Here is a 27,603-nt window from a genome sequence, read left to right as displayed (position 1 = left end):
CGTTAATGAACGTGTGTTCATGTTCATTTACAAAAAACTTTCCTGTCTGGAATGTTGAAGTTGATGGAACAACTTGTATTGCGGAAAAAATGACCCTCCTTGCAGTTGCACAAAACCAAAGCAATGGAAAGTTATGACAATATATTCAGTAAAAACATCTGAAGACATGTTGCAGTTTTTAATTTTTATTTACATTCAGAATCAGACTTTTTCATGATTAAACAATGTCAAAATGATCCTAACTAAACCATTTTTGGGCAAAGAAACAACTTTGACTTTGCTGACAAAGACAAAATATTACAAAACATTAAGAGAACATATCAGAAAACATAATTATTACAAAAAGGTACATTCCATTTTCAAGACTTAAAACTTGCTTTTTCTCTGAGCAGGAGCAGCTATGGGTTCCCCTGAGACTAAAAATGACCCGCAGCGCTCCACCTCATTATTAAAACAAAATAGGAAACAAGACGGTGTCTCATCCCTTTCAATTCACAGGTTTGGACAGAAACATTGTTCCAACATAAGACACTGATGGGAAGAAAGACAACAGACCGACATCTCGGGATATTTGCAGGAGGATCTTGACCTCCTTTTACTCTGCAAAGACAATCACGACTCAATCGATAAAAGAAAAAAGAATTAAAAATAATAAAACTTGAATTACTCAAAATAAATGATTAAGAAACAGCTCTCATTCTGCTTTCTTTTACTACAGCATATTATACACCAATGAATGAGACAATGACAAAACTTCACACAAAGATAAGATTCTTTTCAACGGATCTCTGTCAGTATACCAATACGCAACGGTGACCTGTAAATCTTTGGTTTACCGTGTTTGCTTTTCAAAACGTTAAGCTGATTGTGTCACTTTTCATCCCGAAAATGTTCATGATTGAATCCTCCGCAGAATCCTCTGATTAAAAATACAGAAATGTGAAAACTTTTGAGGGCCCACTGACTTTTCTACTATCTTATGATACTTTCAAAGAATTGTCATATTGACAAATGATCTGTATATAAAGCATGAAATTTAAATACCAGACAAGTTTTCCTTGTTTAAAATGTATTTTAAGTATCTACCATGTGAGGAAGTCTACCAAATACAAACTTTTAAATCGTAAAACATAAATTAATTTAACCTCAGGATAAAAATCAGTGGGTGGTTGTTTTCACACGACTGCACTGTTGCAACACAGACACTACTCAATATAATATACTGTATTTACTCATTTTCACCTACAATTTACAGATATCCGTTTGCAACAGTTTTTGAGGCACTCTGCGACAGAATAATTTGATTTGTGTGCATAACATCGATTATGAATCGGAACTCCATTATCATGAAGTGCCGGTTCCTCCTGCTGGCACTTCCTCAGAGTTTTAACCCGCATCTTCTTTCTCCTTGTACCGGGCCAAGGCCACTAAGGCTTCAACTGATCTCAAAGGCCGCGTTTCATCTTTGGTCTAATGCGTTTAGATTATTTCTCATTCCTCAGTAACCTTCTGCCAGAGATTAGTTGAGAGACTAAAATTAAGTAAGGTAGCAAACAACTCTTTGGTTAATAGCATCACAGTCACCGCTGCACATTGGCAGATAATACAAAACTACTTGGCAAACAAGTGCTACTCTTTATCTACTCTCCAACTAAACAAGAACACTACTTGGAACAAAAGGTAACCACAAAGTGTACTCAGTACTACATTATCTTCTAACAAAAATATAGTTTTATGGTGTTCATTCAATTCTTCACGTTCCTCTTTGACTGAGCACTATTACTCCCATTGCTTTTACTACAATCATCCTTCACGGTTTGCATACTCACGTGAAGCTTTTCCCTCAGAAAGATTAGGCTTTGGTTTCCACTTCTGAGGGATGCTTTCCCACATTAAGGCCAATTATAAAGCTTTTCTTTACCGACACGCCACTGCAAGCACTTCTGGTGTGAATCTTTACTCGAATAAAAAGGAAGAAGTCAATAAAGGAAAGTCTGTTGAGAAAAACAGATGTTAAAGTACCTGAGGAGAAACCACAGGGGGTTTTCATCTTTGGGGAAGGCAGCACAACTCCAGATACATTCATTCTCTTAGGCAATTACACTCTACAACAGTTTAGTACTGAGAAGATACCCTGTCAGTTAAGCATGTAACACTACATGACTTTTCAAATGTACTAAACTCATTCCCTAAGCTTAGGAAAATAATATGACAATAAAATAAATTCTTAATCGAGGTAGTATAAAACAGGAATAGCGAGGGCAGCTGCACGCCGACATACAAAACAAAAGCACACATTATCTTTTCACACCATTAATCAATAATGGGCAAAATGATAAAAAACACTATTAATACTGGCTCAGTACCTCAGCAACACCTGAGGAGATAAATAACAAACTGTATGTTTCCCAGCCTTCAGTCCACACAAGAGGTGGAGCGAGAGGAGAAAGCTGCAGCGCCCTCACCATCCATAAAAACAGGACAAAGAAAGTGAAAGAGACAGAATTGGATGACAATTGGAAAAGTCATCAGGAAGTATAACATGTAATGAGACCGAGGAAGTTCATCACAAAACAAAGGAAGTATAAGTAGTTATTAAATATACAGTGTAAGTTTACCCGTAAGTAAACCGAGGTAGATAATCAGTGAAAAGGACTCACACTTCCCTTTCGCTCCAGTGATAAACTCTTAAATAATGTCAGAAATGTAACTTTTTGTCACATTCTTTACAAACATTCATGGTGGGTGAGATTTTTTCTTCTTCAAAAACATATAATAAAACATAAAAAAAAGAAAAATATAGACATTCATTGAATGAAAAAGAAAAGTAAAAGGAATTTACCCCTCCCTGCCAAAATCTAAAAGGCATTTGTCGGCGTTCTCTTCATTGCGTGTTGGACCAAGATAAAAAGGCTCTCTCTGCTTGGCACACCTCTCTCATACTCACATTCAGGCTTCTGGTACATTTACAACAGAAAATAACTGCAGGAAGTTTACGTGGATGAATTTTAGAATTTCTAAATGAATTGGGTTTGCTTGTAGCAGCTAAATTGTTAAAAGGAATCATTTTGGGAAACATGCTAGTCGAGTAGATAGAGTTAGATGAAAAGATGGAAACCACTTTATATATAAATGGTATCGATCTTCTAATGAAAGTTTCGCCAGTAGATGAATAACTCCCAAAATCCCCAAAATATGTCCATGAGGGGATCTGCTCATGTCTTCTGTTTCTACCCGAATGCAGTTTAACTTTTTGCATGTGTACCACTGCCGCTACAATTTCACACCAACACACACACGCACACACAGGCGCAAACAGTCTCACACACACTTAGGCACACAGACTTGGAAAGGAAGTTCAGACTCAGAGCCGCTCTTTGCTTCATGATGACAGCAGCCACTCTCTACAGACTCCATTAGCTTCAGACCAGCGCGACTTCCCCCCAGCTCGTCTGACCCTTTGGGTGCGGCACTGCAGCCGGCGCTGCAGCCGTCCTCTGTGGTGAGAGACGGAGGCCGGCTGCCGGTTCCGGATGAGAGGTTGGTCATCTCGGTCTCGTCGTGAGAGTAACGACCCGAATCACCGGTTGCGTGGCTTTCCTCGCTGTTGGAGGAGCCTTCCGAGTCACCGGGACGCCAGAGCAGGGCCTGCAGGGTGATGGGCTGGTCTGGAGACATTGAAAGCTCGTCTTCAAAGGTCAACACAGGGGTCCCGGGCTGGTAGGAGGCAGAGACGTGTCTCATATTCTACAGCACAGAGAACATTCAGTTAGGCTTCAATTAGTCTTGAAGTCACAAGCAAATCGTTGAAAATGATCTTGTGCTTTACATGCTGTCATCCAAATTAGAAAAAGGAGCCTCAGAAAACTTTTTTATACAATTTTCCAGTCTGTATTGCAATTCCCGATAAGCCCTATACATAGAAATTCTGAATGAAATGTGTTTCCTTTACTCTTCATTGTGTTGCTCTTACAGGAAAAAAACAACAACCTCTGTATCGTCTTTACATCTTGAATCAAAATTCCCTCACAAGCTTAAGTTAGAAGGTCTTCTTTTCCTCAGACTAAGTACTACTGAGCCCAATTCAGGCCGAGTACTGCAAACAAAATAGGTCTGCTTAAGAGGCAACTTTCTATATAGTCATATTTATATACAGCCTGAGGCTTCATTAAGGACAAAGAGAGTACCTTGAAATCAATAAACTCTGTTAAGAAATGAACTGAGGTTTTTTCTTTGCAATAAATATACAAGTTGCAGAGAAAGACTCATCTTAATGCATCTTACCTGCACTGCTTTGCTGTGCTTTTTCCCGTTACTGCTGAAGGAAAACCACTTCTCTTTCTTCTCAGTGCAGGATCGAACGGGGCCAAGAGAATTTATAACGAGATTTGTCCCACCCTACGAGGGAAAATATATGAATATATATTTAAAATTATATGTAAGTATTAAAACATTTGATCCATAAACGTGGCTGTTTTTAAAATAAATATGACGGATGAAATCTTGCAACTACATTTTATGTTGTTCGGAGAACAACAGGTCACACCAATTCATATTTCTGAAAAATATAATTTAATGTTTCCCAAAAACTATTTATAAATAAAATATTTGAATAATTTTGCTGGACCAAAAACAACATTCCAAAATTATTTCAGGATTTTGGAGAGCGTGTCATCTGCTGTACTCAGTGTCAAGTACCTTGGCATCAATGAAGTGGTTTTGGCTCATCACCGGGATTCTCACGTCAGCCTGTTCAGCTTGTCCCTCAGAGCCCAGATGTGCTGTAACTGAGGCAGATGTGTTCACTCCTTCTCCGTATTTTTTAGCTGCTGAAAATTTCCTGGAAGGAAACAAACAAGAAGTCAAATCGGGACAGTTTGCTTTTGCTTTAAGACACTTTATGTACCAGCTGCTGCTTCTAAACATTCAGACATAATAAGTACCTATTTTTCCCTCTGCAGACGATGATGAAAGCGCAGATGATGATGCAGATGAGAGCGATGCAGACTCCAACAGTAATCCCTGTCATTGACTTCTGGTCTAGGTGGTAGAAGCCATCAGAAAAGCCTGTGAAGGATCAACAAACATTGTATCGATCATTCATTTGCCATAGACCCAGTTGGAAAACGTTTAATCAATTTCAATGCATATGAAAAGAAAACCCTCCTAAAGTGATTCTGTCAGGATTACGCTAATGTTACTGACCTGTGGGGTGGGTGGAGCCGTGAGAGAGCCGGGGATCATGACCAGAGGAGAAGTCTGCTTGGACAGTCAGCTCCATCGTATGAGAAAACGGCCCATCGCCCATGTGGTTGGACGCAGAAACTTTCACAAAGTAAATCTGGCCGGGCTTCAGCTTCTCCAGCAGTGACATGGTGATAGTTCCTGTAGGTGAGATTCAACTGTTTAACTGCACATTGAATGCACATTGTGAAATTAATGTTGAAAAGGGGGATTTTGTCTATTGAACCCTATTTACTTACTTTAGTTTGTGATTACAAACTTAGTTCGGTGTTAATATTTAACACATTGAAAGACCAACATAAAAAACAATCATTATAGCGGAGAGGTGCTATGTGAGCGAAGAGCAGGAGGTCAGAGGATCAGGGAGAAACACATTCCCTCATCCAGTATCACCCAGTCTACACACCGCCAGGGTCCCATCAGCGACCGAAGAGTTCAATTTAAAGGCAATGGGGGTTGGGCTGAGTTGGAGGTGCTTTGTGAACTGCTTCACTTTTGACTCCTTCAACAGGGGGGGGGAGTAGTGTGTCTTGTTTGATTTCCTGAGGTCATTTGACCTGAAAAACACTTCTGTTGCCCCAGAAACCAGATAGAGCGACAGCTTTACAATGCCTGTAACGGACGGGAACGGTTGCTTTAAGAAGACTTCTCACTTTATTTCTGTTGAGGAAAAAACGTAAACCTTCTTTCTGCCCTCAATCATGTAAAACAACAACTTATCTATAAACAGATAAATCTTAGGTGCAGTTTAAATCTCTGTGAATCTGTCCTTTAAAGAGTCACTATGTGTCTGACACAATCCCCACTCATTACGCAAATTATAACTGTCCCATTCGAAGTGTAAATTCAGCAAGCAAAAAGGCTCAAGGCTCACTGATAACTGTTGTAATGTGGCAAACAACATGTTTTTGTTTTAAAAGCTTCAAAAGCTTCTGAATTCTGTTTAAAAGAGCACATTTAGACCTGCTATAGAACAACAAAACCCATATTAAAACGTAATTGAAGCCTTCTTTTTGTTTATTCACATTGAGAATATGAGTTTAAAGATGCAGTAGGTGGTTGATTAATACTTAATCTACGTAAACCTGTCTTGGCAACAGAATTAAGACAGAAACAAGTGGGAGGATGAAATGAGTTAATGATTTCCAAAGGACCCTTTGGTGTGGGACAGGAGGATCTCTGTGGTTTGCCCTCCATACCTGTATCACCTCTTTCTCTCCACACTCCTTACCTTCTCGTTGCAGCACTTGCCATTCCCCAGCTATCCAGGCGTTTCTCGAGGCATACAGGACGGTGTAATGTGTCACAGCTACATTGGGTTCATCTGGAGGTTTCCATGAAACCAGCGCTGTATCCTCTTCAATCAGAGTCACTTTCACATTGGAGGGGGGCAGAGTGGGAGCTGTGTGGATGCAGATTAAAAGAACAAGGTCAAACAAAATGACATTGCAGCAGCAATCACAAACTCCCAGCACACATACATATAACTAGTAAGATTTAATGGTTTAATAATTATGAGCTCACCATCAGGGAAGGTGCTCTGATAGACCACCGGGCTCCAGGGGCTGGACAGCTGGTCGATGTGAAGGCGAATGGCAAATTCATACTTGGTGTTTGGTTCCAGATCTGTCACCAGGAGGTTCTGCTCACTCCTGTTGGAGGAAGACATAAGAGAAGCTTTATAGGGGCTGGTTCCTTTAAAATGTACTACATTTCCTTTCTGCTAGATGAGGATCAATAATCCAAAACAGTTCAATGTGATTAGGTTTTGAGATATTAGTTGAGTAGATCACACAAAAACAATAAAATCAATGTCAACAGAATAAAAAAAATACATTCAATATGTAACAATTACATTAAGCCATTAAAACATTTTGTCTGGTGAAGCTTGATTGTGTGAAACTGATTCTTTATGAAATGTATTGCCCAGCAGAGGGTGATAGGGAGCTGCACTGGCAATGGTGGAAAAGAAACAACTGAAAGCAGCTGGTTGCCAGTAAACTTGTGTCAGTGTAAGTAAATCTGTTAAGTGTAAATTGTTGTAAGGAAACGGTTTTGGTGTTATGACTCAGATGAGGCTGTGATATTTAAATAATAAAATACGGGTTTAAGACTACACCTCGTCATAGTTCTACATAAGGATTACAACTGCAGAAACGTAAAAGTTGCATTATGAAGAATGTCTTACGTCTGCAGGTAGAGCACCAGGGAGGCGTTCTGCAGGCCTACGGGGTTGCAGCGGACAGTGTAGTTGACCGCATGGCTGGAGGTGAAGGCTGGTCGACCCCAGTGCAGAAACACGGAGGTCGAACTGTTAGTCTTGGTGTACACGTTATGTGGAGGAGGTGGAGGCGGCACGAGGCGGTCTCTGACAGCTGAGACATACATTAAAAGTGATGTTATTTAATGTTCAAATACAAGAGTCAGACACACTTTAAACATTGTTTTTCAAGTATATTGTGGGACTTACAGACACAGCCAGGAGTGCTGATAGTCTGGTCAGCCTGGTAGCCGTCTCCCACAAAATTATAAGCCAAAAGTTTAACGTGGTACTTTTTCCGTGGGTCTACATTAAGAAAGAGGAGAGACCAACCATTGTGTGAAAATAAATTACATCATAGAAATGTAAAACACTGCAAAATACATCAGACATCTAGCAGTCTCTGATCTAGACTTCAGTCAACATCCACAGATTCTGACCAACACTCAACTATTCACCCTGGGCCACAACCCCAAGGCAGATGACAACGCGATTCCTCCAGCTATCAGGAAGCAGGGGTGATACATGAAAGGGACTCGGGTTGTGTGGGTGTGGGGTCAGTGAGGTTTTTTTGGTTGATGGTGTGGTGGGAACCAGAGGTGAGGCAGTGTGACAGATGCTCAGTGCCTTAAGTTCTTTGGTCAGTTTCTGCAGCAGAACAGAGAAGCTCCACTATCCATCACACTGTCACCTCGAGTCTTTTGAGATCGTACGAAGGCCCTTTCTACAGCCCGGTGGCGCCTGCTGGTCATTGGTCAGTGGCCACTCCTATTCAGGTTCAGAATTTGGGGGTCAAATCGACGGGGCAAAATCCGCTGGGAAGGACATTGCTGACGGTCAACAGCAGTTGAGGCCTCAGTGACCCTGAAGACTTGGCGCTGAACAAAAGCCATCTGACCAAATGCCCCCTTTACGCCTAAAGGAATAACAATCAGGGTCTTTGAATGTTGCACAGAACTGAGATATTCTGGGTCGTATTTTTCCATTCCTATATATTTTTACTTTTCATTGAACACATATTAAATGCTTGGTCATGCATAGATGGAAAGATGAAAATCCCTTTTCCAATACATATAATGCATATATTGATAAATTACGTTGAAAGCTGTTTTTCATCTAAAATATAGGAACTTTAAAATGAGTTGGAGTAGAATCACTTTCCATTCTTGATAGTGTGCTTTTGCAATCGATGCGATGTCTGATGCTTGTTTGTTAATTGGAAATTCCCCCTACAATAAGTGCAACTTTAAACTGCTTGTGTTCACTACTATCACTCTATGTCAACTATATAATGCGATTGATGTTATTCTAAAGCATTACATTCTTGATGGCGTGTTGTTTACAGAAGCACATGAGGAAATTCACATTAAAGAAATTAACATGAGTACTTTACTTGAAAATGTACACCAAAATAATCTTGACAATTACTATTATTGCATTCCCTTCTATTCTGCAGAAAACATACTTCTACTGGTGTATAAGACTTGTAGGGTCTCTTGATCAGGGGTGGACCACAGGAGATGAATTTGTGTGCATGGAGCTTAAAGAAGTTTAGGAGGGGTGGAGCCTTGCTTCTTGCACCCCCATACACCCCTCAGGAGTTTCACTGGAGCCAGACCAGCGGCAGCAGGTCAGGCAGAGATTAAACCCTGCAAGAGTCTGCGGTCACGGTTTCGGAATATGAGATGAGCCTTATTTTTTTCTGCTCAGAAAATCTCCTTTCCAAAAATGACTATTCAATGAAAATTGAGAATAGAATAAACATCTAAACAACCAATTTCCAGTATAAATTATACCATGAAATACTGTAAGAATTGTTTGAACAGGGTAAACCGTTGTCAAGCATAGATTAATCTCAAGGGAAATAAATTCTCCTGAGATATTTCTTTTTTTTTGCGAGAGATAAAAAAACCCAGAATGCCTGCAGTTTTCTTCCCAGTTTGATTTGCCTTAGTGTCAACCTCTAAAGAGGAGCAGGCACATAGTTTGTACCTCTACCCATCCCCACAATACAATGGGCCTGTCGTAATTATGCAAGAGAGTGGCTCTGCGAGGGGGGAGGCTGTGACATCTGGGCCACGACCTTTGACATGGAACCTGGGCAAGCTAAATCCTGCAAAAGGAGGGGTGGTCGGCCTCACTCTGAGCGGGGGAGGGTCAAGCAGAGGAAGTGAGTGGAAAAACAGGAAAATACCAAGAGTCAAAATAAAATGCCACTTAAAAGGTGATAACACAGTGTCCGGATCAGGAAAAAAAAGTTCAAGGATTAATCCACTATGGAAATGTGTGCTGATTTATTTTGAATTATTCTACTTTGTTTTAGCTGGAACTGATATAGCAGTGAAATGTAGCACTAGAGTTACCAAAGATAACATATGGCTGCATAACTTCACATTGCATTCTGTAATTACATTATTTAAGTGCTGCGTTCAGATAAGATTCCTCTCACCTGGCCTTACCTTCATAAATAAAGCTGTGTGTATTAAAGGACATATTTTAGCCATTTGTGGTCACCCTTTTTTAACAGCCAAAATGCAGATCCTGTTGGCCTCAGAGCTTTTTGTTCTGCCCTGCGAAAGGCCCCCCAGGCCGCAGCAAGCCAGGCCTGAACAGGGGCTATAAATGTCAACTCCTGCATGAACCCTCACACCAGCATCTATCATCTCTCTTCCACCTCCCCCTCTCACTTTTGCCCTCGCCCACACAAATCAACCTGGAGGCATACTGAAAACCACACTAAGTATTGTCTTATAACGATGTAGTACCAATCTAGTTTTCAAAATGAGCACACTTTTCAAAAAGCAAAAAAGTCATGCAAGATGGCCTGCAGCTATGAGGTAAATCTACAGTTGTGCACACAGCGCTTCCTGGTGCCAACAGGTATGAGAGGTATTTAAGCTTCGACTACGGCTACATGTTTGTCTGATGAACCAAGCAGAGAATAAACATGCAAGGAAAGGTCACATCACTGTGTCATTTATACCCAAATACTCATTCCTGTCTCTCACGATGTGCTTTCAATCATCTGGATTGGTCATAAGTGGTAATGTAACAGCCAGCTTCTTATGCAGTCATACAAAGAGCATCATTTGCTTCATCCAACTCCACTGTGGCTGGCAGTTTAGAAATAAATGTAATAATGTTATTGGCAAAGAATGATGGCTTCTGTTGCATAATAGGAATTTCCATTCATATTAAAAGCAGATTGCAAAGTAATCACCTGCTCAAAAAATTCCACAGTCATCAATTGATGGTCTCAAGCTCACAAAATGTACTCTTTGCCTGCATCCCCACCAATGTGTTTCCATTCTGAAACGCATATCTTTTGCTAGATTCCTGTGCACTGAAAACTGAGGAGTTTAGATATGTTATTGAAGTTACTTGATTTGGTTTTAGCAGTCACGTGTCCTTCACCAATTCTTTCCCGCCCCTATCATCAACAGCCTTGATAATCAGGTGACCACCAGCTTGATTTAACATGAATAACTGATTACAGGCATTGCTGACCTTGCTGAACTTGTTTTCTTTTATAGCAGCGGTTGTGCAGTTAAATGATGCATTTTGTAATAATACTACTGCCGACATACGGAGGAAGCAGCTATTATTCGAGTCATTAGCCATGAGCGTATGTAGTAGGGCTATCAGCCCTACGCAGCAGGTGTCACAAGTTTAAAGGTTTGAGGCTTTGAGAAGGACACAAAACGGAGAGCTTTCATGTTCCTATAAATTCTTAATTTGCTCTGCACAATTCATTAAACTCAAAGGTTTTGACCAACAGCTTATGTGGCTCATATTAGCAAACTTAGATACGCCAGTAGGAATAATCAAATCCGGACATTTTTCAGCTGACTGGCAGTGACCTGTGACCAACCGGTCAGTCCCATATTTAATGAATAAATGTTGCAGATATTTTAATAGCAGAAAGCATGCAGAATGTGCTGCCACACAGGCGGTCGGGTGCTTTTCCACAGTGCTGATGCGCTAATTCATGAGAAAGAAATCTAAGTACTGCAAGATAGTGTGCTCACAAGACACGCTCATTGTTGAGCCCACAGACCAGTTGGGAAGAGGTTGCATTTCTGTCAAATTCCGGCTAATAAATTATGTTTGTGGTTCTCAGAGCCAAACACAATGAGTCTTTGATGTCAGTGCTCCTCCAGCAACGCTGCTCAAAGCAGTCATAAAACCCATCATAAATCTGCCATCACAGAACAGCTTCCCTCTATTCAAAAGACACCCCTGTGCGCAAAGCTCCTTTATTAAAAAGGAACAAAAGGATTTCTTATTGTTACACATTTTGTTTCATTGGCTCAATATTTATCCGGAGCTGTGAGTGAGTGCATTTAGTCAACCTTTCAAGCAATCTTATCTGAAGTAGGAAAGAGCACTCGGTCCACTTTTAGAAACAAGAGTGCTCCATATTAACAATAAGAATTTAACAATAACATAAAATAATTGACATTCAAAACATAACAAGATTTTTCACAGTTTTTTCAGACAAACTTATCAAACTAGCCCCCATGGCTTGACGTAATATTTGGCTAAATAAGTTTATTTTATCATTGTCATTTTATGGAAACAAGAGGAGATGCGTTGGTTTCCTAGTGGCTGTATTGTGTTTAACCCATTGGACTCAATATCTAACTAACTAAATGCCTGCACTGTTTGGAGTTAACGCCTAAAGTAATTTATAGGGACACTACATCTTTCTTTCTTTCTGATTACAAGCACTGAGCTTCCTGATTTACAAGTCAGCTGCTGACCACCTGGTTGACCCCTCTAGCCACAGATGGTCAGTTGTCCACTGCATTGGCCTGAGCCCCCTCTCCTCATTCAAACAAACAAAAAAAAGCCCCCAAAAAGTTGACCTAAGAACTAGAGCCTAGAGCTGCGATATGTCCAAAACACCATTCAGCAGCTGCTGAAAAGACGCACACTTTGAAATCCTGCACAGAGGTTGGGAGGTCATGGAAGTGGGATGTGGTGTTTTTCTGTAGGACGGCTCAACACATAAGCCAATTAAATCATGCTACTGCTTTAAACCAACACAAACTATATCCGTTAAAGTTTTGTGAGCTTAAACATTTTAAATTATATATTTTTTCTTTCTTAGGGATTTATGTGTGCATGTTCATTCTACTATGTTGTCACATTGCCTCCAACACTAATATGTGAAAAAGAGTACTTCAGCCGCATAATGACCTGTCACTAGCATAATGAGATGTTATGTGCTGTGCTAGTAAGGCAAATACCTATATGTGATACCAAACGTATACCGTTTCCACATCACACCCTTGTTTATAGGAACTTATACTTTAACAATTAAGGAGTTAATTGAGTACTTTTTCATAGGCAATATGCAAATGTGTGCAGCATGGTGCTCTAAAATGAGATAATTAAATGTATAAAGCGGGCCAATGTAAATATGAAGCTTTTGGGTTTTGTTATTGTTGGTATTCACAAGTAGACTACAAATATACTGTGTGAATACCTGCATAACAGGTGGCTGCAGGTAACTCAAATGATCTGAAACAACACTCACCGAGGCCTCCAAAGGTGTATGTATTTGTCAAGGCACGCAGTTGAACCGGGGACCTCTCTGATTGGCTCTCCTCATGGTGGAAGAGTCTGTAGCCTTGAACACTGACTGAGTTCCTGGGGGCCAGCTGCCAACGCGCCACGATAGCGGTGCAGTTTAGAGGCTCTAAACGCAGTTCAGGAGCCATAGGAACTATAAAAAGAACAGTCAAAAAATATTTATGTTAAGATAATGATGTCAAGATTGTTTACAATCCTACACTAACACAGAATTCTTCACGTAATCTCTTTGGGTCCGTGAAAACAAAAGCACTCCAGATAAAAGTCCATGTGAATCAAAATAAACAGTGCTGCTTCAGAGACATTGCTCGGCTTGTGTCTGAAGCAGGTATCTGTTTCATGAAACAGAAACCTGCTCTTAGAAAGCTGGAATCTCTTCACCAAGTTGTTTCTTGCCTTCAGAGAGGAGGTTCCTAACCATTTCTTTCAAAAGTGAAACTAACAACTGATGTCATACCCAGCTGTTTCACACACAATGCAAACCTCAGACAGTCACACTAGCAGTCTGATGGAAATTTCACACATTTATACATTTATTTGAAAAAAGGAATGTTTGCCGAAAGAAGAATCCTGTCTGAGTTTACACTGTTGACAATAGAAATCGGCAAGAAAAACAAATCCTCCCTTCCCCCACCTAGAAGCTTTAGATGTGGTTCAAAAAAGCCAAATACTCTTTCCCACCCAGAGGCCTGAATTGCTCCCTTTATGACCTATGACTGAAACCCTTCCAATGTTACTGACAGTGCAGAGCAAAGGTCAAAGAGTAACAAACGCAATGCCTTAACAAGATTATTAGAGCAAACTCCTCTCCGGATTCTCTCATGGTTTAAGCAGAAGACAATGTTAATGCGTAGTGCTTGCAAGTTTGAGGCAACACACAACAGTTCTGAAAATTGTACCTAGAGCGCTAGATGTCTTTGGAGTGCGGTGAGACGTCCAGACAGACTGCTCACCCCACCCGACGCTGGTAGCAGCAGCAATACGCAGGAGGTAAATGGTGTCAGGCTTCAGGTTTTCTAGGAAATGCTGGGTCTTGTCTCCAGGTAGCTCGATCTGTGAAACCGTACTCTCACTACTAGTGCGATAGGACAAACGGTAGGCAGAGACTCGGCCACGACTCAGCTTGTCTGGAAGGGGCTGCCAAGACACTTGGATGTCCATGGGACTGCGACTGGTGAGGCTGAGCTCAGGGGCACGGAGCGGAACTGTGGACCAACAAGAGAGGAAAGTCAAGACCAGAAGAACTCCTGTGAGCCCAAGAAAAGAGAAGAAGCAATCCTTTATGCTCTGAATAGCTGTTCCTTCTGAAAGTTTGTCTTAACTAATAGGAAAGAAGGGAACCTTAGAATTGGGGATCAGTGGCGGGCAAAGTGCGATGCCTAATTGAAGCAGCTTTACCCGCCGCACCGGTCGAGAAGATAGACTTTAGATAGAAACTAAGGTTGGGCGATCATATTTACCCTGAGATAATATCATTTTGTAAACCATTGCAGTGGTGGTCTTCGGCGACAATCTTTTTTTACATTTATTTTTTCAGAAAATAAACCATATCACAATTCACTACCAGTCAAAAGTTTGGACACACCTTTTCATTAATTTGAATGAGAAAATGAGGTTTGCTGAAATTCAAAAGAGCTTGAGGGGCATGGGACAAACACGTACATGCATATACACCGTGTAAAATTACTTTGATTGCCATTTACATCAAAAACAAAGCTCATTCACTGCAGTTAACATATTCAGTAGAAAAACCCCACCGGGATAACAGGAAAACAGTCGTGCTGGTCCATTATACTGGTTGGTTCTTTACCTGTCCATCCCACGCTCTACACAGTATATAACACGCTTCTGATTTTGTTTTAACTGTGGGAAGGGTGAATTGTTTGTGACCTTCAGTGAGCATAAGCCTCACCGTCCTCAAGCGTGTGCTGGAACACGTTGTCCGACATACGACTGGCTCCCATGGGCATGTAGGCCACTACGTAGAAGGTGTAGTTGCGAGCCGGCTCCAGGTCATCAATAATATAACGTGTGGTATCGTTTCCGATGACAACTTGATATTCCTCGTTGTTTAATCCTGGACAAATGAAATTGAAAAAGAGTTTTACAGAACGGAGCCAAACAAATTCAATTGTACTTGATATCTCTATTATGCTTATTATATTAATATCCCTCAAAAAAAGTGTAGAAACAAAGAGCAAAAATATGGTCATGGTTCACGTTCTTCTTTTTTTTCTTAATGTTTTCATAACTGAATATGTGGGTAGTTTAATCAACAATGGGGATACAGTTTATGTTCTCTAAAATCAAGTAAAAGACTCCTCAAAAATGTTAATGGGTAGTCTTGTCATCACAAAATATTACACAGCAGCTCACTTCCTGCACTTTCTGCATTGTTTTTTTACACATTCATCTCCAGATTCACGTAAACAAATTACCTTCTGTTTAAAAGCTATTTCATTAGAGCAGATTAGCAAAGACAAACAAAACACAAGTTTGTTTCAAGGATAAAAAAGACCTGGTCGAATTTTCAAAAGGTAAACAAGATACTTGAAGAGCAAAAAAACAGGAAAAGCTTTCTTAGTAGTCTGAATGCAGCACTAAGCCTCTCAGAAAAGTGTTACAAAGTCTGCCTTTCTGTCAATTCAGAGCCTTCTACAGCCAGCACAGAATACACACTCATGGACACTCCATCACACCGGCTAATTAGTTCCCCCTTTCAATAGAGCCTCCATTTAGACCTGAGCTTCTTTCTCTGTAACTTTGGGTACAGAGCGTGCTGTGCAATACTCAAAGTCAGTGAACAGCCATTCTCTGTGACTGAGACCAAGGAAATTGTGTCACTAAATCAAGTACAGAAAATCCCTGACAAATGCCAGTTATTCAATAAACCAAAAAGAGGATTTTTTATGTTGACCTCCTTATCCCCAACTAAATCTAGCAGGTGTTCCTTTCTCTCTGGTTGAATTCTGTACATTTCACCTCCCCAATGGAAGTCAGTGACATTATAATTAAGTGTAGTGCTTGAATGAGCATACAGAATTTTTGAATGTGACTCTTGTTGTAAACAGCAAGAGTTCCCAGGAAAGCTGAAAGGCTTTCCTGCTGCCACATGTCAACCCTTGTGCCTTAAGTGAATACTTCTGTGTGCATTCTACATTTTAACAGCCAAAAGGAAAGGAACCTGCATCCTGAAAGTAAGGCCTGTAGAAGTTCTATAGAGGCCTTCTCTTGTGTGTCAAGACAAAGCTTGTTGTTTTTCTTCATGTGCAGCTTTTCTCTTTTCTTCCCTTGACCTCTGCTCACCAACTTAGCATTAACAACACAGAGAGCTCCCACGATATAACTTCTTGACAGGAAGTGGCATAATGTAAGTTCCTGAACAGCCAAACAGACAAAGGCTTTATGTCGTTGCAATCTGGCTGGTCATGAGTTCCCCGGAGCTCCACATGCACCTGCTGGCAAAAGTCCGCCTGATGGGGCTGTATGGAGGAGCCCCGTTGGCAGTGATAAGTAACTTTATCCTCTTCTCTTTTTACAGGCCACAAACATGAACTCGAATAAATACCATTAACTTTTCATTGGGGACAGTACACCTGTTATCTGTCATTGGATTGCTCTGCCACTCACCTTCAGCTTTCATGTAGTGCACTGAGTAAGCTATAACTTTATCCGAGTTATACTGCGGCCTCTCCCAAGCCAGAAGGATGGCAGAACTCGACACAGTGTCGGCTTGGATATTCCTGGGAGCACTTGGCCGATCCTCAGACATCACCACAATGAGCCTCGCCATGGAGAGAACCGATCCCTGCTCATTCTCCGCCTGGCACTGATAGATGGCATCGTCCTCAGGTATGATCTGGTTGATGACCAGTTTGCTATGTAACAGAGACACACAATGAAGGGTGTGCAGACAGATCGCTTCGTACTGAGGACCAGGATGTAATCATTCTATAAATACCTAACAAGCACTAATGATAGAAAAGGGAACTGGAGCAAAGATAGGGAAACAAACTAAAACCCGATGATTCACACTCCTTTGAATGATTCAGTTTCCTCTTTATTGTAGTGAGAGTAGTGAATTATGTATTTATAACAACAATTAGCCAACAAGGACTGTTAACAAACAATTTAATCGTGCAGTAAAAGGAGTTAGGGTTCCTGTTTCCGTTATCTCTGTGCAAACAGACGCAAATACATGTGACTGAGAAACAGAATGATGGATCTCTAAAGGACAGCTGGAATGTACCTGTTGTACATCTTGATTCGACCATTGGAGTGAACTTTATCTCCGTTCTTGAGCCAAGTGATTTGAGGCGTTGGAGCTCCTTCAGCTCGACACACAAAGCGGGCGGTACCGGCACGTGGACGGGTCAGGCTCTCAGGCCACTCCACCAAGGAAGGAGGCGCTTTAAAGGAAGATCATCAATGAGAAAAACTTTTGTGAACTATGAACTATCAGAACAAATATAAACATGTATATACAAACTAGAACATATCTGTACCTAATACGGTGATATTTGCTGAAGCGACCGTATAGTTTCGCGTGCCAGGAGTGGTGGCTCTGCACATATAGACTCCTCCGTGCTGGGGCTTGATGTCTGTGATGATGAGGTTGCCGTTCCCCAACACTCTTGTACTGTAAACGTCAATAGACTTGCTGTCTGCCCGGCTCCAGGAAATGATGGGTTGGGGATTGCCTGTGGCTATGCACTCTAGGATGGCACTCTGATGCAGCGACACCGAAATATTCTGTGGCCCGGCAATGATACGTGGCCTCTGGGGAAGCTGAGGCCTGGGAGCTGCAAGGATAGGGGGGAGACAGCTTTAGTGCGTGTGGTGTTATGGGAGGAAAAAAATAAGCCTTTCAACAAACTGTTGACCGGTGTACAAATGCTTGAGAGAGACAATTACTTCACTGTGATATTGCATTATTTTGCAACAGAATCAATAATAGAACACCCATTGTATTTGGTGGGTTTGGGTAAATGTCTACACCAGACACGTTGTACTTTACGTTCTACTTTATGATGGATTTTACAGCTATACTATTGGATTTATGTACTTTACTGACACACCTGGGAAGACAGTGAGGGTAGCCTCTGTGCTTCGGCGGCGGCTGGCGATGTTGGTGGAGATGCAGCGGTAATTTCCAGCATCTGCCCGCTGCACTCTGTGGATCTGGAGAACACCACTGGGGAGGACTGTGATTCTGGATGACAGAAATATGATACAGGATTTATATATACAATACGAAACAATTAACGATCAAATACTATGTCATAGATCTGCAGAAATTCAAACAATAAAATTAAACTTAGACCAATAGAGTCCACACCTTTCAGTGGTGAGGGGTAATGTGACCCGATTGAACTCCCAAGTGATGATGGAAGGAGGGTGAGCACTGATTTTGCAGGAAAACCTGGCAACTGAGCCTTCAGTCACCACTGCAGGTGTTGGCTGGATTGCAAAAGCAGAAATACCTGCAGGAAAACACACAAAACCAATTCATGTTATCTTTCCCCTGAGTAAAATAGTATAATACTGTTATCATAAATCTTCAGACACATATTGAAAATGTACATTTAACATTAAGCAGGAAGGATAGTAGTAGTAGTTATGCTTTCTGAGACAAAAAAGCCAATGTTGTATTTCACTCTGTGTACTGCTAGAAAACTGAAGCTCGTTAGAAGTCAAAGCCAAGACAGTAAATCATTCAGAATGATGAGCAGGGAAAGATGATACAAGATTGAAGAAAATAAATCAACATTAATAAAACATATCATTATTATTATTGACATCCATCCATTCTCACTACCAAAACTACCTGCTGAGTGCTGCAAGAAGTTGATGGCTGGAGAAGAGCAGCTACATAGCAATAAGGGGTAAGGTTTCTGTGAAGCTGAGCTGTTGTCAGCCATCAGCTGGGCAGCAAATAAATAAGGCCCAACATGAATTACAATAAGGGCAACGGAAGTGTATGCATCTTTATTCATCTTGAAGATTTATGTTTTTGGACATTTTTGTTAATAATTACAGTCCTGATCCGTATTAGCCATAAAAGCCACTACGATCACCCACTTCAGTACAGTATCCCTTTGTGCTCAAGGAGCAGCAGAAGCCTGAAGCGGCAGGCTTCTGTTTGGATGAAACTATCATCTGGCAGGTGATGGATGAACAAACACACTGTGGTGGCCTTTCACCTCTGTGCACACATTCAAAGCATTGTGCGGCAGTGAGCCATCAGCACTCAGCAAAGAAGACACAGAAAGGACCAGGAAACAGCATTAAGTTGAAACCACATCTGTAACTAATTCAGACCGTAAAAAGCAACTAAAAAACAAATATCTAAATTGGTTTAACTCTGTCACAATCTTTGAAGGATCTCGCATGGAACCCACAGACCTAAATGGATAACCTTAATATAGATTCATAATTTACTAAATGAGCAACTAAACATGACACAAACATAAACGGTCGTCGTGGCGGAGGGGTAGAGAGGGTGCACCGTGAACACACCACACTCTAGTGTCTACGGGTGCCATGATGGATGGCCGGGTGCAAGCACTGTTGCCAGGTGTCGTGGTGCTGGACAGTGGGAGAGCTCTTACTGCCAAAAAACATTGAATGAATTATGACTTTTACACAACTGACAGTGCTAATTTTCAAGACATATTTTATAACGGGTGCTGGGTGCATTTCATTTTTATTGTAGGAGTTGGACTATTCAATTACCGGAGGTTACCAGAGGTGTACGACACACGTATGTGTGTATGTGCTGATATCATGCTTTTTTCTTTTAATGGCAAAAAATCAGATCGTTTTGCCATAGACACATTGGATCAAATTAGTCTTTAGCAGTTACCCCTCTTAGCGCACTGTGGTGGTTTGATGTGAACACAAAACTAGGGGGAGGTATTTAAAACCCCCTTGTTCCCAAACACCCCTAAGCTTTAATGCAGGCTCTTACAGAAATGCAGTTTATGTGCTGAAGCGATATAACTGCGGGGCATGAGAGATGAGCTGCAACAATCCTCTGCATCACTTCTTTGCCTTTTGGTCAAATAATGCTGGGTTGACGAACAGCGCGATCATTATTGATAAACTACTAAGACATAGAGGAAAATCCATAGGTCCTAGCGTTTGTCGAGCATTGGCGAGTCCCAGCTGAAAATAAAAGGCTGACCTTCTGCCTTGAGGGATAATGTTTGCCATGGGGCATCAAATGTGCAGATGAAATGATCAAAGCAGACATGTGAGACGTTTGTGATTTACTTTAAATATCTGCTTTGAGCTATCTATTCATTGTGTTAACGAGAGTAAAATTAAGTTTTTCACTTTCACTGAGAGTATATGTGCATCCTTTCCTTTAATCCAAAAATCATATAAATATAAAGACTTTGCTATTCGGAGAAGAGGAGTAGTATAAAGGACAAAACATACCTAAACCTATTCCCCAGAATGCATGATGAAACAGTTTGGACTTCCCAGTGATCTCACATCTCACCTTTGACCTCCACAAATCCTGGTTAGCACCCAGCTCAGAGCCCCACAGGAACACTTCTAGTCCTAGTTTGTTCACCGGCTGGAACGTCTTTAAATCCAGCTATGTAATAATATATGTTTCTTCTGTATGGATGACATGTGCCGTTTGATGGTACTATAACGAATAAAGAGGTACAACTGTTACACATTGAACCAACCGCTTGACGTAAAGTGACAGGAATGTCGAGAGTCAAAGCTAAAGGTGCATAACTCGGAGTCCCTCCACATGCGTAATATATTAAGGTTGTCCCAAGAAGAACGATATATTTGCTTCACTTCAGCTTGCAACAGATTGCCTGCTGATGCCGGAGGCTCAACCAACTGAATGTCAGTGGACAGCTCAGTCCCAAACAAAGGTCCTCTTACAAACACTAAGAGTTCAGCCCTTCTCTTGTTACTGCGGTCAGTTTCCCGGCCACGGCACAGCAGATAATATGTGAAAATTCTAAAGTGAGCTTACACCCCAATGGAGCCATCCACGTTTTGAACACAGAGTACATTTTATACATCTCCTTGAAAAATATTTGAACTGTTCTCTTACTCGGGTAAGTAAAAATACTGTGTCAACTAGATTGCCCTTTAAATAAGACTTGAGTTTGGCTGCATTGTCTGTTAGTTAAAGTGTTAAGATGGATTTTATGTTGTTTTATGATAACAACGGAATCTGCTATCTATCTACGTTATCTACAAAGGATGTAGAATGTTCTTCTAAAACGAAAAATTCAAAATAGTTAGTAATTTTAGCAGTTAGTAAGTTATTCCTAAATAAACGAAATGTTTTCCGTGACAGTAAATGGCAGTATGTTAACTTTAATCCAGCTTCAACAATGTGTCTGAAGCAGGTTGTGATCAGTTATGTAGTGTTAACCTATTCCAACTATGTTGATAGCTATGAAGGCCCCCAGGGTCCAATCTTTTAGGGGACACAGTGCAATTGATCATCTTCTTCAGATCCGGCAAGTTGAATGCCAAATTGATAGCTTTCAGCATCCGGAGGTCCATGAATCACTGAAACCCCCATGAAAATGTTGACATGTACTTTTACAGGACAATAACTTTTTAAGTACATTTGCTGATTCCTCAACTGCTACTGAAAACACCACATTTTAATTAAGTGATGAGTCCTTTAAAATTTTTAGTGACCCCACTGAATATAAATAAAATGCTCTTGGAAAAAACAGAGCCGATAAGCTAGAAGTAAAAGAATGCAAAGCCACAAATCAATCACTCGGTTGCTGGCAGATGTGCTGCTGCTAAACACAGACCGCAGGACAGTCAAGTGACCACTGGCCTGGCTCAACAAAGAACTATTCCCATGAGCAGCATGACCTCTGAGTGCAGTGGGGGAGCGGTGTTAGAAGGAGTATTCATCCCCTCCTCCAACACCTTATCTCTGCTGCAAAGTTTTCCAATCATTCAACCTCCACTCACCACAGACAGTGTCCTCATTGTCTTTAATCTCCATATCGCAACAACTTTATTTAAAGTTTTTCACAACAGCTTTATACTTCGTCAAGGCATATATCAGAATAATAAGTTGGTGGGAGATAGCAAAATAAAAGCTGCGTATATAATAAGTGAGTGAGTAGGTCTACCGTTGACCGTTACAGCAACTGATAAAACTAGATGAGCATCCTAAATTGTTGTGGGAAAGATATAAGTCCTGTCTAACTGCCCTCCATCTATTGAACAACTTAAAGAAACCTCTGACCTCTGAGCCTGCCGTTCAGGGAACCATGGTTACCTTTGGAGAAAAAAAAGATTCCAGCTTTTGAGTTTACTAACATGAGGCCATTTCATGTATTTATGCCACTCATGTATTTATGCCTCACACTGGGCTAGGTTTGCTTTTGTTGTGTTGGGGTTCATTCTTTAGTGACTTGAAATAATGGTGTAGTCCTGGCCTGACTGCCTGCGGACACACCATTGAGGTAAAATACATAAACAGCAGCAGCTCCCTCAAAAAACTCATCTCAAGCTCATTCTGATCCCAGTTTTAAATACAAATGGAAAATATATGCGGTATAAGATGTTTAACTTCTGCATCTGTGAAAGTGATCTCGCCAGCTAGAAACAACCCCACTAAAACGGTTATCTATGATGCAGTTATAATACACTGTCACTTGTACTGCGTCAATAATATCAGGGTACAGCAGATCATTGACATTAAGACCGGTCCATTACTTTCTTAAACTACCATCATTTCTAAAATTATCCAGATTGTCTATGCAAATGTAAACATTGACATCTCTAAGCAAATTTCACCATCTGACAGTGACTACTTTACACCAACATGGGGGGCTACAGCTGAGCCCTACAGTGAGGAATGAGGTATTGTTCTCAGTTTTCATGCCGTAGGATCCCATGGAATAGCAGGCCAGGAAGAAAGCTAACTCAGGAGGGAACCGCTCTCCTGAAATCCCCATCAATCTGAAGTCTATTGACAAAAGTCACATGGTGAGGATCATGTGTCACATTCCTTTTCATTGTGGCCCGATCCCTTCTCACCTCTGGGCTTTAGCAAACCAATGTTTAAGGTTGCCCTCCATCACCATCACATTCCTCAAAGATCAGCTAGCAGGTCCAAAGCTTTAGTACACGATCATGGGGATTCAATTTGATAAATGTAAAAGGACTCTAAATGGCCTACGCCATTGGAAAGGAAATGGTGGTTCTGATGAAGAGGGATATCTCATTGGCTCTGAAAGGGAAACACTGAGGCTCCCCATTAGTTACATTATGCATCCCTTTGATGATGATTAAATTAATGTGGAAAGACCTCTGCACACAATCATACTTCATGTTCAGTTAACTTAGATTAAATTGCAATGACCACAACAGGTTGTAGAGCAGAGCAAGCTGCTCAATGAGGATTGACGCCTCAAGTTTTCAATCAAATTGTAAACTTAGAATCGATCTCTGATGTTCAACTTTTACGACAAATGTAATTAGCCTTTCAGTGGGGAACAGATCCAGCTATTCTGTACACTGATATCAGGACAAACAATTGCCCCCACAAAGAAACCCTGATCTTTTGCAAGCATGAGGGGCAATCTGGACAAAGCAGGCAGAGTGAAAAGCTTTTCACCCTTTCACCAGAGAAGTGAGGCAGAGAACAATTGTGTGCAAAGCCTCCAGCCCCTGCTGACCTGGAAGGACCAGCAATAAAGTTTGGTCATTTAGACAGTTGGGGTAAGGCTGTGGTACTGGGAAACAGCAATTCACATTTGTGTGTGTGTGGGTCCTCTCGCTACAACCCCCACTGATTCCTCTGTGTCCTTCAACTGAGCATTTCTCAGGTATGTGCAAATTTTATGAGCTTCCAGATAGACCCTCAAGCAGGTCTTAGTGTCATTTTAAACTGACTATTAAAGCTTACTGGCCGCCTTTATCACCTCTTAACTCCAAACTATAAAGCATGTATTCCACTAAAATAATTAATGAACTATACATACCTGTAAGTATCAGTGAATAGCAGACTTAAGACTGGGCAGAAGAGATAATTGTAGTTAAGTACAACTTGAAGGCAACGGCAATCCATGAAACCAGTTCATTAACAATCATGGTACTGGTCCAGGAGGAGTTAATGGGATTACATTGAGATGGAGACCTCAAAGTAAAAAAATCTTCCACTAGATCGACGCGGAAACAAGGATTACCATGTTTCCAGGACAAGACATGCCAAACAGCCCTTATCTGCCTTCTTAAATAAATCATAAAATGAAAGTTAGCTATGTTAAATTTGCATCTTTTAGTACAAGTGAACGCATTGACGGCATGGTAAAAGTTTTAACATACATTCTGCAAAAGTGGCACAGCAAGATGCATGGCCTGTGGTGTGGGAGGAGGGGAGAAAAGGTCCCAAAAGACCAACACCGCCTGAAGCCTCTCCCCTCCCCCCCCCCCCCCCCCCTTTAAAATACGAAGCCAACTCGCACAGCAGCGGAGGAGAAAGCGTTCCAAAAGGACAATTCTTCAAGTGATCAGGGTGCAATAACATGAAAGCCACAGCCAGTCAATAGGGGTCATCTGCTCTTAAGCATTGGAGGGCCGGGCTCCTGGACAGCTCCTAACCTTTCAAATCAACTGCCCCTTCATTAGCACACCAATGGGCATATTGCTCTTTCAAACAGCATCTTTTTTTTGGGCTCTTACTTTTAAGACTTTGTCCGTCTTCCCTCTCTGCTACCACCAAAGTTACCTCTAATGCAACACAGAGCAGCACATTAAAGCAAAGTGTAGAATTCTATGAAGCATTCCTGCAGGGAGATCTGAATCTCGTCTCATGAATATTGCAAATGAAAAGCAGCAAACAGCCAGAACACAAGACTAAACTCTGCCTGTAAATGGTTAGTTTTTCATAACCTGCTTCCCCTCTGACCTCCAATTTGTACTCACTTGCGATTGTAAGACGGGCTTTCTGGCTCAGGATTGCGCCGTACTTGTTCTGAGCAAGACACTGATAAAGCCCCTCGTCTGATTTGTCTCCTCTTCTGCTCTCCACCTCGGAAATATAAAGGGAGCCATTGGAGAGATGGTAGACCCGTTCGCTCTCCACTACTTTTACTCCATTCTTGAGCCATCTGACGTCGATGGGTGACTCTCCGTGTGCCTGACAGTCCAAAATAACAGCTTCTTTCCGCATGACAGTGACATCATGGGGCTCCTTGATGAAGAATAACTCGCTAAAACATAAAACACCTGTAGAAAGAGAGAAGAAAAACACACGGGTGAAGGTGGTTATCAGCCCGCGTTACAAGGATCTCCTTTTCAATCCAATTGCTAATAGCTAATAGCTCTTAATGTCAGCAGCCGAAGGTGAAACTGTTGATCCGATTAGTCGCTTTAGTTTATACAGAAATCTATTACTTAACCCTCAGCATGAGCTTGAGTTAATTTTACATCAATGTGACATTGATACACTGCAGGTATTTCCAATTTAAAGCAACAGCAGGAAAGCCTCCCAAAGCAAAGGAAGGGGCTTTGCTATGATAAAAGGTATTTTTTTATTTGGATTATGTTGCAGTCAACAGTTTGGATGACAAACTGCTGATCTGTCATTTCAGCTGTAAATTGAGAAGATCGAGTCAAAACTTGTACTCTAAACTAAATACTAAAACTAAAACTAAATACTTTGTAATACTTGAAAACGTACTACTAGTTCACTCTTTGCGAAGCTAGAAACTTGAAAGCATCAATATGAAGTATTTACACGAGGCTTTTGAACTATGTGACGTCATCCGGGGCATTAGTAAACCCTCGTCGGTAAAGTGATCTCTTTGGCTTAGATTGCGTTACATATTGCATTGGAAGGAGGTTAGACTCTTCATTAGGTTAAGTGAGCAAACCGTTCAACAATTAGAGCGGGTTAAATTGATTAAAGCCGCTAACGTTGACTAATGAAAATCACTTTAACCGTTAACGGTTTAATTTAACGTTACGTTAACGGACTGGTGGAGATGCTCCTCACTGACGCCCAGTATCGGGATAACCGACCGTTCAACGTTCAGCCGTTAAGTTCCTCAGCAGCTTTAATTAAACTTAACGTAAAGTTTAACGTTTAATTTAACGTTACGAGATGAGGTAACATTCATACGTGCGGTCACGAGGACAGCCACGACAGATTTTAAGTTAACGTAAAGCTAAAAAAAAAACGTTCCTTACCTGAGATATGAAGAAAAGCGACAAAGACCAGCAACCGCTGATATAACTTCCTTTCGACGGGCGCCATTTAACTAACGTTACGTTAATTGTCTGCGCATGCTAGCTGCTTCCGTGCGGTCGTCTCCTCCGGATGGACTGCGCTGCTACACTGAGGAGGACCCCGGCGGTCCCGAGACGCTGCAGGAGTTTCCCTCCTCGGGGATGGACGTTACTCAAATGATCACGTCGGTGAGTGTGAATGAGTCGTTTAGTCCAGCGCCACCTAGCGTTAGCTTAGCTGAAGCCTCAGCCCGGTGTCCCGCCGCACCTCGGCCCCTCTGCGGAGGTATACTGTACACTGTGAATAGGCCGCGTTGACGCTGCAGATAGTAGATATTGTTGTTTGTAAGTCTGAAATGCTTTCATAGCAGCATTGCTGCATGTTCTGATGTCTCTGTTGCTATTTGAGGAAATAACATGTACTTTAAAGCAGTGGAAGGCCCATTAAAAGTATATTTCACTGATAACAAAAGCATATTCTTGTTTATGTAACATTCTTGAAGAAAAAATAATTCAGTTGTCCTTTGAAGAAGTTGATTCTTTAAAAGCTTTTTATGTAGCATTTTCAACACAACATAGGTATCTTAAACAAACATAATAACATAAATAGTCAAGACAGTTATGAAGTTGATTTAATCTTAATACTGTATTTTACTGGTAAGCATTGCATTGGTGGAGCCTCCTTTCATTGATGTGAAATAACAAAATAACACTGCATGCTTTGGGTCAGTAACTTTACAATCAGATCTTTTTTTTGTTTATGGCTCGGTATGAAACCAAAATGATGAAAGCTTTGTACGTTTTGGAGTTATGGTAGTTCAGCACTCATACATTTTGTTTCTTCACCAAACAAGTGAATCTGTTTTGATGAGACCAACTGTATACCAACTGCTCATGACAGACTAAACAAGTGAATGGAAATGAATTTGTCCTGGCTCCTGAAATTAAGAGGAACCATTGACAGGAGCAGGACAGCTGCTGTGTCAATGTTGATATTGATCCAATATCCATCACTTATTATGAAGAGAGATCCAACCCCCCTCCCTCCCACGGTCCTCCCTCCTCCCTCCATGAACCTTTCTCCGCAGCACGCAGCCCAGCTGTGACGTCCTGGCGATCAGAAAACCAAAAACACTCAAGAAAAAGCTGCACTCTTCAACGAAGAGTCATGCAGAGATATTTGTGATAATTGTACTGTACACCGCAAATTCATTAAGTGAGCAATCAAAAAGAAATACAGGAAACAAATGGGT

The 27,603-nt window shown here is 41.2% G+C and overlaps 1 protein-coding gene across 1 annotated transcript; it reads right to left on the bottom strand.

Annotated features, from left to right (window-relative positions):
- Positions 1-169: 169 nt before the first annotated feature.
- Positions 170-26,627, bottom strand: prtga (protogenin homolog a (Gallus gallus)). Its single transcript, XM_040201775.2, has 19 exons — positions 26,312-26,627; positions 25,046-25,348; positions 18,441-18,585; positions 18,181-18,314; positions 17,608-17,904; positions 17,352-17,511; positions 16,733-16,980; positions 15,015-15,179; positions 14,002-14,307; positions 13,047-13,235; positions 7,715-7,810; positions 7,433-7,619; positions 6,769-6,896; positions 6,476-6,646; positions 5,206-5,385; positions 4,944-5,067; positions 4,699-4,840; positions 4,285-4,398; positions 170-3,747 (listed from the first exon to the last, which is right to left on the bottom strand). The coding sequence occupies exons 1-19, from the start codon at positions 26,376-26,378 to the stop codon at positions 3,322-3,324; spliced, it is 3,582 nt and encodes a 1,193-aa protein (XP_040057709.1). The 5' UTR covers positions 26,379-26,627; the 3' UTR covers positions 170-3,321.
- Positions 26,628-27,603: the final 976 nt, after the last annotated feature.

Source organism: Gasterosteus aculeatus, chromosome 12, assembly GCF_964276395.1.
Source record: "Gasterosteus aculeatus chromosome 12, fGasAcu3.hap1.1, whole genome shotgun sequence".
NCBI classification, from domain to species: Eukaryota; Metazoa; Chordata; class Actinopteri; order Perciformes; family Gasterosteidae; genus Gasterosteus; species Gasterosteus aculeatus.
This window is presented reverse-complemented; position numbering and strand designations above follow the sequence as displayed.

Excerpts from the sequence above, each read along its gene's own strand:
- prtga (XM_040201775.2), bottom strand. The coding sequence starts at position 26,378 with ATGGCGCCCGTCGAAAGGAAGTTATATCAGCGGTTGCTGGTCTTTGTC. Across the intron at positions 18,315-18,440 it reads TTACCCCTCACCACTGAAAG|AATCACAGTCCTCCCCAGTG; the intron begins GTGTGGACTCTA and ends TCTGTCATCCAG. Across the intron at positions 6,897-7,432 it reads CTGGTGCTCTACCTGCAGAC|GAGTGAGCAGAACCTCCTGG; the intron begins GTAAGACATTCT and ends TTCCTCCAACAG.